The sequence below is a fragment of the Colobus angolensis genome, unplaced genomic scaffold, assembly GCF_000951035.1.
Source record: "Colobus angolensis palliatus isolate OR3802 unplaced genomic scaffold, Cang.pa_1.0 Scaffold472, whole genome shotgun sequence".
Lineage (NCBI taxonomy): Eukaryota > Metazoa > Chordata > Mammalia > Primates > Cercopithecidae > Colobus > Colobus angolensis.
The window spans coordinates 192,065-212,814 of record NW_012118177.1 but is presented as its reverse complement, the minus strand read 5'-3'; the positions used below and the strand labels follow the sequence as shown (position 1 = coordinate 212,814).

Here is a 20,750-nt window from a genome sequence, read left to right as displayed (position 1 = left end):
CTTTCTTTCTTTCCTTTTTTCTTTCTTTCTTTTTTTTCTTTTGACAGGGTCTTACTCTGTTGCCCAGGCTGGAGTGCAGTGGCACAATCATACAATCATGGCTCACTGCAGCCTTGAACTCCTGGGCTCAAGCAATCCTCCTGCCTTAGCCTCCTGAGTAGCTAGAATCATCATGTCCAGCTAATTTTTTTTTAAATTTTTGGTAGAGATGGGGGGGGTCTCATTATGTTGCCCAGGCTGATCTTGAACTCCTGGCCTCAAGGCATCCTCCAGAATCAGTCTCCCAGATCACTTGGGTTTCAGGTGTGAGCCACTGCACATGGTCAAATTTAGTACTTTTGGTCAATCTAGTGATATGACAATTTGTTGTGATCCTATTTTGTACTTCCCTTATTACAAATCATATTGAACAACATTTCATGTACTTACGGTTCATATATGCATTCTCTTCTGTGAAGTGCCTTGGTCTTTTGCCCATTGTTCTACTGAATTGTTGAACTGTCTTTTAAAAATTTATTTGCAAGAGTTGTTTACATGTTGGATATTAATTCTTCATTGATTATGTAGTGGCAAATACAATCTTGACCCAGTTTATTTATCTCCACTTATTTATTTAAGGCTTTCTTAATGTCTTCCAATAATGTGTCATAATCATCTTCACACAGGTCTTACACATCTTCTCTTATATTTATTTCTAGACATCTTATAGTTATTGTTGACAATGTCAATGATGTTTTCAAATTACAATTTCTAACTCTTTATTATTGGAGTATACAAAATCAGTTGACTTCTTTTGTAGCTTTGCCAATATTTTATTATTTTTAAAAATTATTATTTTAGGTTCAGGGGCATATGTGTGGGTTTATTATATAGTTAAACTCATGTTGCAGGGGTTTGGTGTACAGATTATTTTGTCACCCAGGTACTAAGCCTAGTACTCGATAGTTATTTTTTCTGATCCTCTCCCTCCTCCCACCCTCCACTTTCAAGTAGGCCACAGTGTGTGCTGTTCCCCTCTTTGTGTTCTCATCATTTAGCTCCCACTTGTGAGAACATGTGGTATTTGGTTTTCTGTTCCTGCATTAGTTTGGTAATGATAATAAATCCTATTATTTTTAATACTTTGTGTTACTTTGGTTTTCTCTGTAGAAAATTTAATTTGTGAGTAATAAGAATCTTGTGTTTTTCTTTAAAACCTTTATACCTTTAATTCATTTTGTCTTCTCACACTGGCTAGGACAGCCAGTACAACATTAAATAGAAATAGTAATAATAGGAGACATCCATTTTCCCCATTTTATAAAGGAATGTATCTAACTTTTCCCCATTAAGAATTGTGTTTGCCATTTGGTTTGGTTTTGACTTTGTAAATACCCATTATTAGCTTTTTTTTTTTTTTTTTTTTTTTTAAGATAGTATTGCTCTGTCGCCCAGGCTGGAATGCAGTGGTGCAATCATGGCTCATTGAAGCCTCAATCCTGGGCTCAAGCAATCCTCTCTCCTCAGCCTCCTTAGTAGCTAGGACTACAGGTGCATGCCACCACATTCGGCTAACTTTTTATTTTTATTTGTAGAGACAGGGTCTCACTATGTTGCACAGGTTGGTCTCAAACTCCTGGCTTCAAGTGATCTTCCTGCCTTGGCCTCCCAAAGTGTTGGAATTACAGGCATGAGCCACCATGCTCAGCACCCTTACTTAGTTTAAGGAAGGTTGCTTCTCTTGCTATTTTCTTTTTTGAATTAATGAATGGTTGTAAAATTTTAACAAAAGTTTTTTGTATATCTTTTACAATGCTCATTATCTAATTTGTAAAAGCGGTGGGTGACACAGATTTTTATATGTAAAACCAATTTTGCATTGCTGAGGAAAAATGCAACCTAGTCACAGTATGTGAACTTAATTTTTTTAACACATGATGCAGTTTGCCAATATTCCATTCAGAATATCTCTATATATGTTTATATGTTAGTGGCTGAAGCTGGCATATAATTTTTCTCCTTCATACTATTTTTGTTTGGTTTTGATTATCATGGTTATATTGGCAGCAAAAAATGAGTTTGAGAATATACTTTCTAGTCTAGTCTCTGGAATATGTTTAGAATGATATATTCCCTAAATGTTTGGTAGAATTTCTCTATAATATGATGTGTGCCTGATATTTTCTTTGTGGGGAAATTTTAAACCTCTGATTCAATTCCTTTAATAGTGATAAAGCTATTTGGGCTTTTCTCTTCTTGGTTAGTTACATTTTTCTAAGAACTTTCTGTGTAGCAAACAAAGCTTAAACCAGGATAAATATATTTGATTTCTATTTCTGCCTGTTACTAGTCATGTGAAAGGAAATATTCACTTTACCTTTATGAGTTTCAGTCTATTCATATATAAGCAAGCAAAGTTTGTATTACATAATACTACCTTGCATCATAGTTTGCATATTCCAAAGTACTTTCATTGTCATAGTATCACTTAATTATATTCAAGGTCCCTTCCAGCTCTAAAATGCTAGGGTTTCTAATTAAAGAAATAGCCCCTGCCCGCCAAAATAAAAAATGCTTGTTGCTATCATCCAATCAATATGCATTGTGTAATACAGTCTGAAAATTTCAAGATTTTAAAGGGTGTATTATTTGTGTATGCCAGCTACATACTATTTTGTAAAAGGTACACAGAATAATACACAAAATGTCAATATACAAAGCCATACACATCCAGCAAATAATACATTCTTTGCTTTGCAATAGAATTTCTATCTTTATAGATTTCCATTTATTCAGTCTTTTAAAAAAATTACATTGGCCAGGTGCAGTGGCTTATGCCTATATTACCAGCACTTTGGGAGACCGAGGCAGGTGCACCACTTGAGGTCAGGAGTTCAAGACCTGTCCGGCCAATATGGCAAAACCCTGTCTTTACTAAAAATACAAAAATTAGCCTGGCATGGTGGTGGGCGCCTAGCTACTTGGGCAGGAGAATCACTTGAACCCAGGAGGTGGAGGTTGCAGTGAGCCGAGATTGTGACGTGGCACTCCAGCCTGGGTGACAGAGCGAGACTCTGTCTCAAAAAAAAAAAAAAAAAAAATCACATCTTAGTTCTTCTAACTTGGAACTATGTGTGGGAAATATGAAAAATAAACCAAGATAAATGATCCCAGTAGTTTTCTTCCAACATGAACACCTAGAAGGCAGTGACGGTACCACCTTTACTGACCAACTCTCCTCCCACTATATACTGTTTCTCATTTATAATGCTCAGAACATTTAAACTACATTGGTATTTTTCCTAACCTCTGCTTAACACTTTTCCCATGCAACACATTCTCCTACTTTACTGTCCATTCTTTCTTCAATTACATTTTTATTCATTTCCTTATCCTTTTTGTCTATTACATTTTTAATGTCGTTTATGTCATTAGTCTTTCGTTTTACTATAATTTGTTTATCTTACATAGTTATCACCCCATTAGACTAATTTTTAAGGGTAGAACTGTATATTACTTACTTTTGCTTCTCCTGTGCCTAACATGATTTACAGAACTGCTTTTTTTTTTTTCTCTTTAAAAGATAATTAATCACCTCCCGGCCAGGCGTGGTGGCTCACACGTGTAATCCTAGCATTTTGAGAGGCCGAGGCAGGTAGATCACTTGAGGTCAGGAGTTCAAGTCCAGTCTGGCCAACATGGTGAAACCCCATCTCTACCAAAAATACAAAAACTAGCTGGGCTTGATGGTGTGTGCCTGTAATCCCAGCTACCTGAGAGGCTGAGGCAGGAGAATCTCTGGAACTCAGGAGGTGGAGGTTGCAGTGAGCCGAGATTGTGCCACTGCACTCCAGCCTGGGTGACAAAGTGAGACTCTGTCTCAAAACAAACAAACAAACAAACAAACAAACAATAAACAAGATAGTCACCTTTCTACTCTGTTTCTATGGGATCAGCTTTGCAGATTCCACTTATGAGTTAGATCTTATAGTATTTGTCTTTCTGTGCCTGGCTTTTTGTTTTTTTTTTGACAGAGTCTCGCTCTGTCGCCCAGGCTAGAGTGCAGTGTAGCGATCTTGGCTCACTGCAAACTCCGCCTCCCGAGTTCATGCCATTCTCCTGCCTCAGCCTCCTGAGTAGCTGGGACTACAGGCACCTGTCACCATGCCTGGCTTATTTTTTGTATTTTTTGTAGAGATGGGGTTTCACCGTGTTAGCCAGGATGGTCTCGATCTCCTGATCTTGTGATCTGCCCGCCTTGACCTCCCAAAGTTCTGGGATTATAGGCGTGAGCCACTGCGCCCAGCCTATGCCTGGCTTATTTCAATTAGCATAATGTTTTCCAAGAATCTAAAAAAGTCAATCTCATAGAAACAGAGAGTAGAAAGATGGTTACCAGACGCTGGGGAGAGAGTGGGGAGGGATAGAGAAAAGCGAGATGTTGATCGCAGGGTACAAAATTTCAGTCAGACTGCAGGAATGTCTTAGGGATCTATCGCATTGGATAGTGACTACAGTTAATAATAATGTATTATATATTTCAAAATTGCTAATAGATTTTTAATGTTCTCACCACAAAACAGTAATAATTTGGTAAGGTGATGGATATGTTGATTGAGTCTTTCTACAATGTATATGCACAGATCAAAACATCACACTATACCCCCTAAATATATTTAATCATTATATGTCAATTAAAAATAAAGAAAATGCTAGGATAAAAAGATCTTTAGTTATTTTCATGCAGGTAATTTTTAAAGATCGTAAAGCCGTAGTTCCCAACCTTGACTGTACCTTTGGGATCAGCTGAGGAGATTTAAACCCAGAGCAATGCCATGGTCCCATTCTCAGAGTAATTAAATCAGAATCTCTGAGGATGGGGACCAGTGGCTCTTTAAAGCTCCCCAAGTGATTCCAATATACAGCCAGAGTTGTAATCTACTTATACATGTAGGCTAGGCAAACTACAGGCTGCAGATGGCTGCAAGCTTTTGTAAATAAATATTTATTGGAATATTGCCATATCCATTCCTTTACATACACATGGCTGCCTTCAGTCTACAAAGGCAGAGCTGAGAAGCTGAAACAGAGACCATATGGCCTGCAAAGCCTAAAATATTTACTACTTGGCGCCTTACAGAAATAGTCTATTGCTTCCTAAAAAAAGAGGGCAAAAGTCCTGTTACTTATCAAAAATATAAGGGAGAAAATAGAGACTGCTGCTAACATTAATAAGAAGTAAAACTGTTTTAAAGACCAAAAGGTACATTTTAAATATATTATCACCAAGGCTATCATTAAAAAAATAATTTCTGTATCTGCAATCACTTACTTGAAAGCATAGTTTCTCATACCTTAGAGAGTTTCCATTATGAAAATCTGGTCCTATAATTCTATATAGCAGAGGTAGCATGCATCCTCTTGCCAACTTTTATTGTGTTTTCTTAGTAAGTCACAATATCTCTCTCAGTTTAGTTCCTCATCTTTCTATAGCAAAAATTAATGAGATAATAGACTATGTGTACCAGACTACCTAGGTAATAACTTCTTCATCTAACAAGATCTGACCAATGTCTGCAAGATGCTTAAGATTTTAATAAATAATCATATAAGGTTTTTGCAAAAAACACAAGTTTAAGAAAACAATGAACAACTGCTACCTTTACCTGAATATTCTCTAAGTAATTAAGCTTAACGGATTAGCTGGGAATTTAGAATACACAGAAATTCAGGTTCAGAATAAAGGTATTATAAACCAAAAACAATATTTAATCTATAATTCTTACAAATGAAAGTGAAAAAATCAGTCATATCTAAAAACAATTATTTAATACATTAATTTTAATGGTCCAAAAATATTTGTGATGTCAATATATCAATACTAGTTAGGAAAAGCCCTTTCAAGATTGCAGCAATTGGCAAAATTTGAATACTGACTATAGGTTAGATATTAGTATTGTATCAATTTTAAATTTCTTGATTCTGGTAATTGTACTCAGATTATGTAATAGAATGCACTTGTTCTTAGAAAATACACGCTGAAATACTAGTGAAGTGTTTAGGCTTAAAGGGATATGTATGATGGCTGCCATTTTCTCTTACTGGATCACAAGGAATATGTATACATACATACATGTGTATGTGTGTGTGTGTGTAAAGGTATGTATATGTATGAATAGAGATATATAATGATAAGGCAAAGGTAAATGCTGGTAATTGTTGAATATGGATAAAGGGTATATGGGAGTTCTCTATACCATTCTTTCAACTGTTATGTAAGTCTGAAATTATTTCAGAAAGTTAACAGAAGTCCTTTTTAGATAGCACCTACTAGTAACTGCAAAATATATTCAACATTAACTTAATATTTTGTGACCAAAATTAAAATAAAACAAAATAAATACAACCCAAGTGGAGCTCATTCTTCAATCAACAATAAATATCTCAGGTAATTTCTCTTAATAAATGAAATAATAAATATGTATATTTATTAGGTTATGTGACTGCTTGAAAATTTTATGGACAAAGAAATGTAAAGGTTTCATAGGTTCTAACAGCTTCAGTAATTTTTATGATCTTTTTTCCTAATACAGTACGTTGCCAATTTATATAAACAAAACAATGATAAGACAACAAATTCATTGAATACTTAACCCATTGTAGAAATTAGTTTGATCTGTGGATCCACGGGGACAGGCTGTATTCTGAATGGATAACTCTTTTTAACAGAATAGTCTTGAAGCAGAAGAACTAAACCAACCCGCAAACTTTTATACCACTCAGGACACAGGGCATTCCACATAATCACTGACACTGTGCCTGAACTGTCAGCAACTTCCAAAAAGGTCTAGAAAGAAAATGATTAAAGCACATACATATTTGTCACTTTTATCTATACAGATAATACATAATATATTATTTGTGATCATTTAGAGTGATAAAAAATTTAAATTTTAATTATTTATTAATAATGATTCAGTTGTCAATTCTGTTAATATTGATAATCTAAAGAGAGTGCCACCAGACCCATGGAAGTACTAAACGTACTACTAACTTACTGTGAGACTGTAAACTCTGAGGGCACAGACCAAACCTTATTTATATTTGATTCTTCCATAATATTTAGCATGGTGCCTTACACAGAGTGATCCCACAATATATTTGACAAATGAATGAGACAAATCACATATTAGAAGTTTTACATGAAAATTTTGACATCATTCTTGATTATCTGAACTGTTGGATGGCCTTGATATTCATATTTGAGAACTTTAGATAGACATATAATTGAGTGGGCACGATGCCATCAATGCCCTGGTTACATTAATTTATATATAGCAATATCTGAGACTGGAACATAAGACATGGAAATCATTTCTGAGATACTACTTGAGAAATTATGCTAGCAGAAGGGGGAATGTTAAAACAAGTATGCATTCTTGCTGACTCTGAGTATAGTTAAAATAGAGAAATCTATTGAGGTAGAAAGTGTTTGGTGGAGTATTTCTCAGTATTAAAATACAGTGACAGACAACTTCAGTTCTGCCTAAAAGGCACTCTGTAAAGTGTTTTCTAATTCTTAATTTCTTCTTAAATAATGATGTTATATTCTCAGACCCTTTCTCTAAATGATGAATATACATTTTGGGTGATTCATCCCTTTATTCATTAAACATTTACTGAATCCATATTCCAGACATTATGTTAGGCCCTGGAATGAAGAGATGAATCAAACACTACCCCTAATAATAATAGCTGAAATATATATATATATATATAGGACTTTCTATGTGCCTGGAACATAGGTAAATCCTTTACTTATATTAACTAATTCAATCCTCACATCAACCCTGTAAGGTAAGTACAATTAGTATCCCTATTTTACAGATGAGTAAACTGAGGCTTTAAAAGGATAAATAATTTTCCCTACATCATAAAGTTAAGAAGTGGTAAACAGAGCTGAAACTTGAATTCAGTTCATATGACTACAGGGCATGCACTCTTAAGCACTATTAGATACTTCTTCCCTACAGTCAGGGAGCTCACAGTAGAGTAAGATTAGCAAACAAGTATGTGTAACTGGGTTATGCATGCTCTGATAGACCTATGTAAGGGCATATAGTGGGGTCCTAAGTAGCATGTAGTTGATTCTCCCAGTGACTAGGCATATGGGTATACATGGAAAGACTTAAATCAGAAGTAAGCACTGAACTGAATCTTAAAGATGGCTTTGCCAATCTGATGAGAACTGAGAGGAAGAGGATTCTAGGCAGAAGAAACAACATAAGCAGAGGCATGAAAGGTAGAAAACAATTGGCTACCATTAGAAAATTCCAGGTAGGGCAATTTGGTTAGCATGAGGCATAGGAAGCTCAGGAAGAGATGAGACTGGAGAGGCAAGCAAGGACGAAATGATGGAGACACAAGGAGGTAGGAAGGTAACAAACAAGGGAGGAAAGTATTGCAACAATGAGAAGGCAAAAAACTATCGGGGAATTACTGAATAATTTATGATATAATGTGCTAAAAATATATAACTGTAAAATATTATGAATGAAAAATTTTTAGTGATATGAGAAAATATTTAAGAAAATGTTAAATAATACAAAATTGTATGCACAATACGGTACCCATTTTGTAAGATAATTTAATGTGATATATGACAGTCACATGAAATATATAACATATATACATATGCACATATATGTGATATATATGATTAAATAGAATATAATAGATATGTGTATGTATATGTATGATATGCTTATATATGTGTATATATGTGATTTACACACACACAAGAAAGGGAATAAAACACATCATGTTAACAGTGGCTCTCTCTGAGTGGTAAGATCTTCAAACAGCTTTCTACATTTTCCAAATTCCCTACAATAAGCATGTATAACTTTTATAATAAAAGTTAAATGAAACATCTAAAATAGTTCTTGATATCATAGGAAAATACAATATAATATTAAGTAAGAAAAATATAGAACACAAACATATCAAGAAAGTAGAGCTCATGAGCATTATACAGCACAGAGAGTAAAGACAATAAAGAAGTATCACACAGATTTGACAATTAGAGTCACTAGTGAATGATAAGCTAAGGAAAAAAGCCAAGATAATTGTGTTGAGAAATGGGAGGCGAGACAGTAAAAACATCTAGTGTAGACTACTTCTTCAAGAAGCTTACCTGAAGAGAAAGATAGGGAATAGAAGAGTCATAAGGCCAAGGGAGACTATTTTCTTTTCTTTTTTAAATGGGAGACTAGAGTATGTTTATATGTTGGTGCAGAAAGCATAGGTGAGAAGAAAAGGTTGAAGGAAAATAAAAAGGTGGGAAGGAGACCACCTGGATCAGGGAAATAACGGGCACCGATACAGAAATAATTTCTTTTTGCACAATAAACTATGCAGAAAAATACTTTATAATATACATTTATGTACAATTAAAATTATCACATTGAACTTACGAAATGTTATTTAAATGAGCAGGTTATCATACTATGGAGTTAGGTGTGTAAGTTATAATTTATAACTTTAAATTAGCATATGATATCCTATTACTTGTACCTGATATGGTTCAATCATCTTTTTATCAGGTTTTCCATAGTATCGCAGTTTTGATTTATGTAAGATCCTCACAAGCAATGCAGGAAAATTTCTTCTGTTAGTCCAGGTCATTTCAAGGTGAGAAAGGGAAATTATTTTGGTATCTAGAATATAAAAAAGAGGAAAGAAATCCTGTTTAACATGTAATGGTAACTTCAAAGACCTATTTTAATGGTTAAAAATAATAGATTGATCATACCTAAAGTGACTCCTTCTTGCCAGCTAAACCTTGCCAGCTAAGTCTATATACCTCTCCCACATAAACTAAATTTGATCCCTGATATTAACAGCTGAAATATATATAGGGCTTACTATGTGCCTGGAACATAGGTAAACACCTATATTAACCAACAAGTTGTTCCACCTAGAATGCCCTCCATCTTACCAAACCATTTAATAACTTCCTGGAAAACCTGGATCTAAACTCACCTCTCTTAAGATATTTTGTGAAAAAACAAAAAAACAAAAAAACAAAACTCAATGTCACGGAATATGTTTCCCATTATTAAGCACTTATATATTTAATATATAGAAATGGGCCAGGTGCAGTGGCTAATGCCTATAATCTCAGCACTTCGGGAGGCCGAGACCAGCAGCTTGCTTGAGCCCAGGAGTTCGAGACCAGCCTGAGCAACATGGCAAAATCCCCCATGTCTCTCCAAAAAGACAAAAATTTGCTGGGCATGGTGGCATGTGCCTAAAGCTCTAGCTACTCAAGAGGCTGAAGTGGGAGGATCACCTGAGCCCAGGCAGCTGAGTTCACTGCAGCCAGGCTGCAGTGAACCGTGATCACACCACTGCATTCCAGCCTGAGCAATTGAGAGCCCATCTCAAAAAAAACCAAAAAAACAAAAAACAAAACCATATAATTGTTTTATTACACATTTTTGTATTGCTTTCATCTCAGTTTCATATGTATAAATTCTATCTCCCCCAAACATGACAGACATGGTCCTGTATCAGAACCTTTGCAATTGCTGTCTTCCCTTTAGATATCCAAGTGTCTTTCTCCCTCCTCTCTTCAAACTTTGCTCAAATATCACCTTCTCAGTGATATTATCCCTAACCATCCTATTAAAAACTGACTGTTTTACGTATCCTCCATTCCACTTTATTTTTCTACATTGCACTTACTATCTTATATGCCATACAATTTACTTAGAAACGTTTTTATCTGCAAGCCTGCTGGCAAGTTCAAAAACTGCTTAAAAGCTATTATTCATCATCTTAAAGAATTAATTTGTCATACTGATGTATTCTTCCTTGAATTAAGAGAGGTTCCATCTGCAATTGTCTCCACATTTTTCTCTCTCACAGCCCACAGTCCCAACTATTAAGACCTGAATTTGCATTAGTACCAGTATTTCTTTTGCTAAGGCTCCCTTCATTTCTAGCTTTGTTTACATAATGATTTACCTAGTCAACATTTTTGACACAAAAATCACACTTGTAATTTCTTTTTAATAAGGGATTAAATGGTATTATATAATTATGCCTATACTATAAAACACACACACAATTTTTAGTATTAGGATACTCTGTAATTTTCCTTCCAGATTCTCCCAATAGATTACTATCCTAAGATCACAGTTCCTAACATTTGATCTGATATAATTAAGTGATTTCATTTTAACGTCAGATGAATCTCGGATCAGTTTTGAATTGTCTGGGATGTACGTGGAATACTCTTGATCAATGAAGGCACATATAGCTCCTTTACTGTCTGGAATAAATTCAAGAGCTACCTAGTTGCGTAAAACCAGAGTTCTAAGAGCCTCTGTTTCTGTTATAATTAGGTCCAGAGAGTTAGCTGTAATCAGACATCCTCCTGGTTAACATTTTTCCCAGTTTGGGTTTTTAACTCACAAACTTCATAGAATACACATTTTATCTCTCAAATCTATAGAAGAATTAGAGGCTGTTTACAGACAATGAAGAATTTGTGTAAATTCATAGCAATAAATGTGTTCATTATCAAAAAATAATGAAAATAAACTGGTTATTCAATATGCAATAGAACAGTGATTCTCAAAACGTTTTGGTCTCAGGATCCTTATACATTCTTAAAAAATACTGAAGATCTTGAATAGCTTTTTTTTTTTTTCTTTTGTTGAGATGCAGTCTCACTCTGTTGCCCAGGCTGGAGTGCTGTAGTGTGATCTCGGCTCACTGCAAACTCCACCTCCCGGGTTCAAGCGATTCTCCTGCCTCAGCCTCCTGAGTAGCTGGGACTACAAGTGTGCACCACAATGCCTGGCTAACTTTTGTATTTTTTAGTAGAGACGGGGTTTCACCATGTTGGCCAGGCTGGTCTCCAACTCCTGACCTCAAATGATCTGCCCACCTCAGCCTCCCAAAGTGCTGAGATTACAGGTGTGAGCCACTGTGCCCATCCTGAAGAGATTTTTACTGTACTATAAAGTAGACTAAGAATTTTTAAATGACCAATTCATTAAAAATAACAATAAACTACTATGTATAATTACAGATAACATATTTTTTTGAAAAAAGACTGTATTTTCCAAAACCAAAAAATAATGTAGTGAGAAGTGTGGCATTGTTTTGCATTTCTGCAAATCTTGTTAGACTCCAGCTTAATAAATGACAGGTGGATATTCATATCTTCTTTGATATTCAGTTTGCTTTTATGTCACATGTCATTTAGCCTCTGGAAAACTACAAATTGCGAGAGCATAAGAGTGAAAAAAGGTAAGTAAAGCCTTAGTATTGTGAAAATAGCTTTGACCTCATGAATCCTCTGAAAATGTCTTGGGGCACCACTAGAGGTCCCTGGACCATACTGTAAAAATCATAGCAGAAGAATAAGTCTAAGGAATGCAGAAGGAATAAAAATTAAAGCTAAAAATAATGAATAGGAAAACACTATACCACAATAAAAAATAGAATTGATAAATTCAATTCTCTAGAAAAATTAATGAAAATGTAAAACTTTGGCAAGTCTAATCATGAAAAAGAAAACAAAAATGTAATGCTCAGAATGTAAACAACTATACACACAAAGAAAAATTGTTAAAAGATTATTATGTATGATTTTATATCAATAAATTAGAAAAGATCAGTGAAATGGATAATTTCTTAGAAAAATATGAATTACCACTATTGCCATAAGAAATAAAAGAAAACCAACCTAGGTCTTTACCCATGGAATAAAATGAAAAAAGTTTATGAATGATGGCTTCCAAAACCGGCAGCAGGTTCACATGGTTTTACAAGAAAATTCTAACAAATTTCAAAGAACAGCTCTTTCCTTGAGCTATAAATTGTCCCAGAGCCTAATAAAATATAGAAATTGTACCACTTCACTTTATAAACTTAGAATAATCCTGAAAAATTCCAACAGAAATAGTACAAGAAAGAAAACTATAAACCAAAAATTAGTTATGATGGCAAAAATCCTAAATACAATACTTATTTAGAAGCATGCACAAAGACAACTGTGCCATGATCAAGTGGAGTTCTAAATATCTTCTCTTATTCAGTAGGGGTATATTATATATTTTGAATAACTCTAGAGACTGAAACAGAGATGTAAGTTTAAAAAATTTTGTTAAAACATTAATACACGTACCATATATATATATATACACACACACACATACCTACTAGGTACCCATAAAATTTTTTTAAAAAACATTGAGTAACAACTAGGAGACTAGGAGAATACAAATAAAATGTATAATTTCCAAACTACCAGAAGAAAATTTTAATCCTGCAAAAGTAAAAAAAAAAAAATAAGGTGGCATATGGTAAACATAAAGTAGAATTTCAAGAACAGGTACAAACATCATTATTCACATTAAATTTAGATAAATTAAATTCACCTCTTAAAAGAAAAATAATTGGTTTGGGTCAAAAGGCAGTCTTAGCTATATACTTTTTAAAAGAGACAACCCTAAAACGAAATGGAAATAAAGGGATGGAGAAGCATACACTAAGGCCAGTGGTTCTCTTTCTTTATTTTTTGAGACAGTGTCTCACTCTTTTGGTCCAGGCTGGAGTGCAGTGGCACAATCAAGGCTCACTGCAGTCTCAACTTCCTGGACTCAGGCTCCCCCCACGACACCCCTGCACCAAGTAGATGGGATTACAGACACAAATCACCATGCCCGGGCTAAGGTATTTTTATTAAAGACGGATTTTGCCGTGTTGCCTCGGTTGGCCTAGGCTGGTCTGAACCTAGGCTGGTCTCAGCATGGACTCTGAACTCAAGCAATCCGCTCGCCTGGGTCTCCCAAAATGCTAGGATTACAGGCATGAGCCACCGCGACCGGCTTGCCAGTGGTTCTGAAAGTGTGGTCTCTGCACCCACAGCATTGTTACTAGCAGTGAATATGTTAGAAATGTAAATTCTAGGGCCCTACCCCAGACCTAATGAATCATACACTGGGAACGGTGGTCAGCAATCTGTATTTTATCTTGTTTTATTTTTGTATTTTTACATTACTGAATTACTGTAGTCATTTTTGAAATAATTACACTTCAGCATAACGGCCTTTCTTTAGTGTTTTCCATCTTTCAAATCCATTAAAAATACGACAAAACTGATTTTAAAAATCATGTTGGAAACTAGATGTTGTGATAACTTATTGTGCATAAATTCATTTTGATTATATACTTTCATGTATTCTGTTTAGCTTTTGGGGGTCTTCTCTGCCATTTCAAGTGAGAATTTTACTGAGACGGTAATATCTTTAAACCCCTCTCTTATTTTCATGGCATGCAATTGGCATTTCTTTTTTGCTTCGACATTTGAAACATACTGCCTTAATAATTTCTTTAAGTTTTGGTGTATTCTTTGTCTTTGCAACCTTTTCCAAATCTTTTTTTCTGCTTAAATGTTTTTTCTCTGATTTTTGTAAGTGTAATTTGAAGTTGTCAGTATCTGGATGCTTATTTGTCTCCAATTCCCATTGCTTATTTTTGCATTTTTGCCCCATCCATTTTTTTTCAGTGTTTCTTGATATTATTTGTGAATTTGTAGAGTTAAGAATCACTTAAGTTATTTTTCTGACTGGCACTCTTGAGGTGATATGCATGCCTACTCACATTTGGGTATCATTGTCCTAATACGCTACCAAAAAGACTGTGGAAATGGCAAACATTACTATCAGGAAAAATAGAACTCAAGGCAAAAGGGAAAAAGAGGCAAATTCCACATTGATAAAGTGTAAAACTCAACAATAATATATTAATCAGTTACGAAACTGCACACGTTATAGTAACATCTAAAGCAAAACCTTTTAGAAATATAAGGAGAAATAAATGCAACTATCCTCATAGAGAGAAGCCAATATTCCTCTGAGAAACGGGCAAATAAAGTAATTAAAAATAAGGATATGGAATACGTGAATTACATTTTTAAAAATCTGGTATAATAATAAACTTTAAACCTAATAAACAAGCTTTTTCTGAACTTTCAGAGATTAAAGAAGCAAAAAAGAGCCGGGCACAGTTGCTCACGGCTGTAATCCCAGCATTTTGGAAAGCTGAGGTGGGTGGATCAACTGAGGTCAGGAGTTCGAGACCAGCCTGGCCAACATGGTGAAACCCCCGTTTCTACTGAAAATACAAAAATTAGCCAGGTGTGGTGGTGTGTGCCTGTAGTCCCAGCTACTCAGGTGGTTGAAGCAGGAGAGTCGCTGCTGGAGAACCCGGGAGGCGAAGGTTGCAGTGAGCCGAGATCACGCCAGTGATCCAGCCTGGGCAACACAATGAGGCTGTCAAAAAAACAAAAACAAAAACAAAAAACAAACAAACAACAACAACAACAGAAGAAAAGTAAAGAAAAAAGAAAAACAGAAATGCCAATTGCATGCCAAGAAAATAAAAGAGAGGGGTTTAAAGATATTACTGTCTCTGTAAAACTATCACTTGAAATTGCAGAGAAGACCCCCAAAATTGGAAAATATCAGTGAAATTTAGACTCCAAAAGGCTAAACAGAATACAAGAAGGTAGTGAAAGTATATAATCAAAATGAATTGATGCACATTAAGTTATCACAACATCTAGTTTCCAACATGATTGTTTAAATCAGTTTTGTCATTTTTTTAATGGATTTGAAAGATGGAAAACACTAAAGAAAAACCATTAGGCTGGAGTGTAATTATTTCAGAAACGACTACAATAATTCAATAATTCAAAAATACAAAAATAAAACCAGATAAAATAAGAAAATATAAATAACGAGTAACAATAAAATCTCTATACTTCCAAATCTAGTGGATGCAGCCTAAACAATATCCATGGGAAATTTCAGAATTTTAAATGCTTTTGGAAGAAATAAACAAGCAAATATATGAAGCAAGCATTTAACTCAAGAAAGTAGTACAAGAAAAATATGAACAAAAGAAGTATGTAAAAGAAATTAAAGATGATAGCAGAAATTAAGTAGAAAACATCTCCTCACTATACATTTTGTTATTAGTAAAACCAAGTGTCTTAAAAGAAATACCAACAATAAGACTGATAAACTTCTGGCAAGGCTCACCATAAGAAAAGGTGAACACACAAACATGAGATTTGTGAAAAGAGTCGTAATTGACAAGATAGGTCAAAAAACATAGATTACTAAGTACAGCTTTCAGATCTAGGTGAAATGAGATTTCCTAGTGAATTACCAACTCTTAAAAATGGGCTCTTGAAAAACCATTATTGGTTTAATCATTTTATCTAAAAGAAATTGAAAAAGAGGCATCCCCCCCACAACCCCCAATCCTGGCCCAAGACAACAGGTTCAGATAGTTTTAGAGAGGAATTTTACTAAACCTTTAAGGAACATATAATTTCTGTAAGCACAGAAAGACGGGCAAGCTTTCCAACTCATTCTACTAGGCTAATATTAACTCCATATAAAAATTGCATTGAAAAAGTACTCTCCCTGCAAAAAACAAAAACAAAACCTATAGACCAAATTCACTTAAATAAGCAGATGTAAAAATAATCATGACCAAGTTGGAAATCAAAAGTGGCTCAACATTAGTAAAACCATCAATTTATTTCATTCATTCTTTTATTCAACAAATACTGAATGCCTACTATTTGCCATTGTTCTAGCTATAAGATACGGCCCACAGAAATGAAAAAAAAAAAAAGAGTCGTGGATCTTATAAAAATGTAAGGGGGGAAAGAAAAACAGGTAAAGAAAATAATTTCAGAATGCTATGATTCTAGGAAGATCATTTGCAGGGTGGTGTAATAAGAATAAATGGGGAAGGAAATATTTATTTAAAAGGCTCTTTTAATATGTTTTTATTTGAGTCGAAACTGGAAGGTGGGAAGAAACTTTCCAGAAAGAGGAAAAAGCAGGTGCAGGAAAAAGACTGGAGGTTTGAGGATCAAAAAGAAAGCTGGTTGCTAGAACAAAATGGTGGAGGAGAGGGGTTAGAGATTAGAGAGGTGTGTAAGGGATTCTGTAGGGCAAGAGTCAGCAAACTATACAGCCCACAAGCCAAATCTTGCCTGTTGCTTGTTTTTGTAAATGAAGTTCTATTGCAACATGGCCAGACCCATTTATTTACATACTGCTTGTGACTGCTTTCCATATACAATGGCAAAAGTGAATGGTTGTGACAGAGATCATGTCTGGAAAGACAAAAAGATTTACTGTTTGCCTCTTTACGGAAAATTCGCCATCCTCTGGAGTACGGCCTGCCTTCCAGACCCTGGTAGAGTTTGGGTTGCTGCCTAAATGCAATGGGGAGCCATCTGAGAGATTTAGGCAGGATGGTGTGGCACAGGCTAACTTCTATTTTTAAAAGCTATTTTTGAGGTCACAATATGTGCTACCTTTCAGATAAGCTACTGACCAGGAGGAGGCATGAGGGAGACTTTTGGGGTAACAAGATACAGAAATGTTCTATATCTTGAAGGAAGGGAGGTGATGGTTACACAGGTATATATATATGAAAATTTATCAAGCTGTATTTTTAAAACTTTTTTTTTACTGTGTACAAGGTAAACCGTAATGAAAAGTTTCAAAAGCACAAATGTGTACCATAAACAAAGTTAAGAGAAAAAGAACAGAATGCAAAAAAATAATTTGCAGTATATAGCAGACAAAATTGTAATACCCATTAGCAAAGGAATCCTATAAATTAATTAGAAAAATATCAAAAGATATATTTGAAAATAGTAAGATATGGGGAAATGGGCATTCTCATATGTATGTTGGTGAATGCAAATTAGTACAACCTTTTGAGAAGATGATCTGTCTATATCCACAAAATTAAAAAAAAATTAAATACCTTTTAAGCCAGCAGTTTCGCCAGAGGAAGCCGTTCAACAGCAATACTTGAACATAGTAAACAAAAATGTGTGTACGTTCTAATGATGCTTAGCATTGTATTTAATACTAAAACAGTAATAAGTGCCTAAAACTACAAATTACCTATTCACATGGGCATGATTATAGAAATTACGGCACACCCATGCTATGGTATATTGTATGTACAGATGCACATGAAAGATGCCTGAAATAGGTTTAGTGGAAATAGCAAATCACACAATGGCATTGATTTCTTTAAAAAAAAAAAGAGAGAGAGAGATACACAACAAACTGCTGACAGTTTGGGATTTTTAGAAGAAAGGTGAAGGCACCAGGGAAGGTGAAAGAGGTCTTTCACTTCTCCCTAATATTTTATTATTAACAATTTGAAACATATAGCAAAACTGAACAAATTTTACAGTGAACATCAGTATGCCTACTTCCTAGATTTTATCACTAACATTTTACTATACTTGGGTGGTATATTTCTAACACAATATACTTTTAAATATACAGATTGGGTTTTATTTTGGCACACATACATTGCCTTTTGTATTATAAATATGGTTTTAATGAATGAATAGATATTATGACAAAATACATTTCACAAAGTATTAACCCCCTCAACTTTTCTTGTAGGGCACCAGTTTTTCATTTACACATTCAATTCTAAAAATTAAAGTGATTAACATTTAGAGTAGTAATGCACTACTGCCTTATTTCACGCTTGAGATAAAATAACTCCATTTTTTCATACCAGAAATAAATAGCTATCTTGCTTTTTAAAATTTCGTTATTTAAAACATCCTTGCCTACACATTTCTATAACATATTTTTTCCTTACAACTGGATGTGACTATAATTGCATGGTTTTTGAGCTAGTTATCCTTTTACTTTCAAGTTTGTTGCTCTCACACGTCACAGTAAGATTATCCGTGATTTAGCATTGTGACAACAACATTGCAAAAGGGACTGAAAAGCAGTAATGTAGAAAATTATAGTCTTTCTCCTTCCAGTACTTTCTCTTATTTTATTTTTTGCATTTTATTTCTTTTTCCATTTCAAACGTGTTCATGCCTACAGTACTATCATTCCCCTTAATTTCATCTGTTAGAGAAAAAAAAAAAACGTATTTTAGAGCGGTTGCTGATGGCAAGCTAGTGTTTTCAAGCTAACTTCCTAATTCTGATACAGAAAAATTGAAGTTCCCAGATCAGTACTCTTTGTGGTGAGTAATAAGAAACAAGAAAATGGGAATGTCAAGCCTTCCATAAAAATCACACGGTTAAAAGGTGATATTTACATAACTGTTACACGGCGTTTCAATCAATGTAAAGTATTAAGGCATACATCACGAAACATCCTTTTTGAATGAAGATTAAAACATGCAAACCCGCAAATTTTTACAACCTTTATGCTAACTTCAAATCTTTAAGCTCTTCAACCACAACGTAGTATTTCCACAACTGGATTGGGGGTAAAACTAAGATTAATTCCACCACAATCAAACATGTAACGAACGTATGAGGAATACTGACTCCCACATCAGTACATTTGCCAGACTGAATTTTAAGATGTAGTCAGACACACTTCCTGAATTGGCCACTTTTGCAATCAAAGAAACAAACAAACAAACAAAAAACACCTACAAAAACCACGGGCTGTGCAAATTTCATTGAGCATCCCTTGGTCATTTAAGAAAACTTGTCTACCTACCACTCCTGGCTTGCAATTAACAATACAAAAGCATTTTCATTTCCTTTCCCGTTCACGCAAGCTCCTGAAAACTATTTTTTAAAACCCTCTGCCATTCTTTCCACACACTTACCGCTAAAGTTGTGTTCCTCAGGTTGCTTGTCTGTTAACCAGATATCACCATAGGGATCTTCGTTATTCCACAGCGCCAGGTAATGACTCTTCCCGCCTCTTAAGGGCCTCTCTGGTTTCTGCTGGTGCGCTCTATTTCTGAAGGGAGTTTCTAAAGAAATACTGTCTGAAGTCTCCCCACAGTGGACGTTGTCTATGCACAGGATCCCCTGGCCTATCCTTTTCTCATTGTAAAGACATGAGACTCTGGAAATTCTCATTTGTATGCCAACTTTAAGAATATTTTGATATACGAGAGAGTTCAAGCTGGGGTCCAGGTAGCACTTCTCCTGGTACACCCCGTCTGAGATCGTCACATCATAGCAATAAAGGGGAGGCTTGGGCACCGTGTCCCGTGGCTCATCCTCTAACAGGTACCTTTGGACGGCCAACACAGTTACAGGCACCACCTCCGAGGGGGTGACACACTGGCGAGGTGAGTCCATAATCTGCTCAAGAACCTTTTGGATCCAGGACCTGGGCCCTTGGGCACCAGCTCTTCGGATCACCCCTCCAGGGACCCCAGCCCGATTCCTCTCAGGATTCGGCCAATCTAGCCCTGCATGTGAGGGACCAGCCTCAGGCTGTCCTGACTCACCAGACATTGTTGGATAACTGCGTACCCGCTTCACTCCCAAAAGCTAGTTTGCCCCTTCCAAAGCGGAGAGAAATAAAACCGCGCGCTTTGGCGACGATCGCTACTCTGCCCCTGCTGACAGGCAAGTCTCCGCCCCGTAGCGAGGCTGCAAAGACTTTACGCTTGCGCGCGCCAGCTCTCCCACCCCGCCCCTCGCTCTGTGCGCTTCCGACTCGAGACACTGTTACTAGGCAGTCACAAGCGCGAGTTACGTAGCAGGTCGTCGGACCTTGTGCCCGCCGGGTTGCCGTCTGGGGGAGGGATGACAGGGGGCGGGGAGGGGGAATCGGTGGTTGTCATGGTTCTCAAAGAGGGAAGGGGAGGAGCGCTTGTGGCTACCCTGGAAAGGAGGATGCCTAGAGGCAAGG

At 35.7% G+C, this 20,750-nt stretch overlaps 1 protein-coding gene across 2 annotated transcripts in view; it reads right to left on the bottom strand.

Annotated features, from left to right (window-relative positions):
- Window positions 1-20,501, bottom strand: part of LOC105523741 (chromosome unknown open reading frame, human CXorf57) — a 74,201-nt gene extending 53,700 nt beyond the window's left edge. For both annotated transcript variants that reach the window (XM_011958698.1, XM_011958699.1), the window contains exons 1-3: window positions 19,708-20,501; window positions 9,556-9,698; window positions 6,634-6,826 (exon numbers count right to left, since the gene is read on the bottom strand). In XM_011958698.1, coding sequence (XP_011814088.1) covers window positions 6,634-6,826; window positions 9,556-9,698; window positions 19,708-20,350 — 979 coding nt within the window. In that variant the 5' untranslated portion in view covers window positions 20,351-20,501. The remainder of the gene's footprint in view (window positions 1-6,633; window positions 6,827-9,555; window positions 9,699-19,707) is intronic.
- Between the last annotated feature and the right edge of the window lie 249 nt (window positions 20,502-20,750).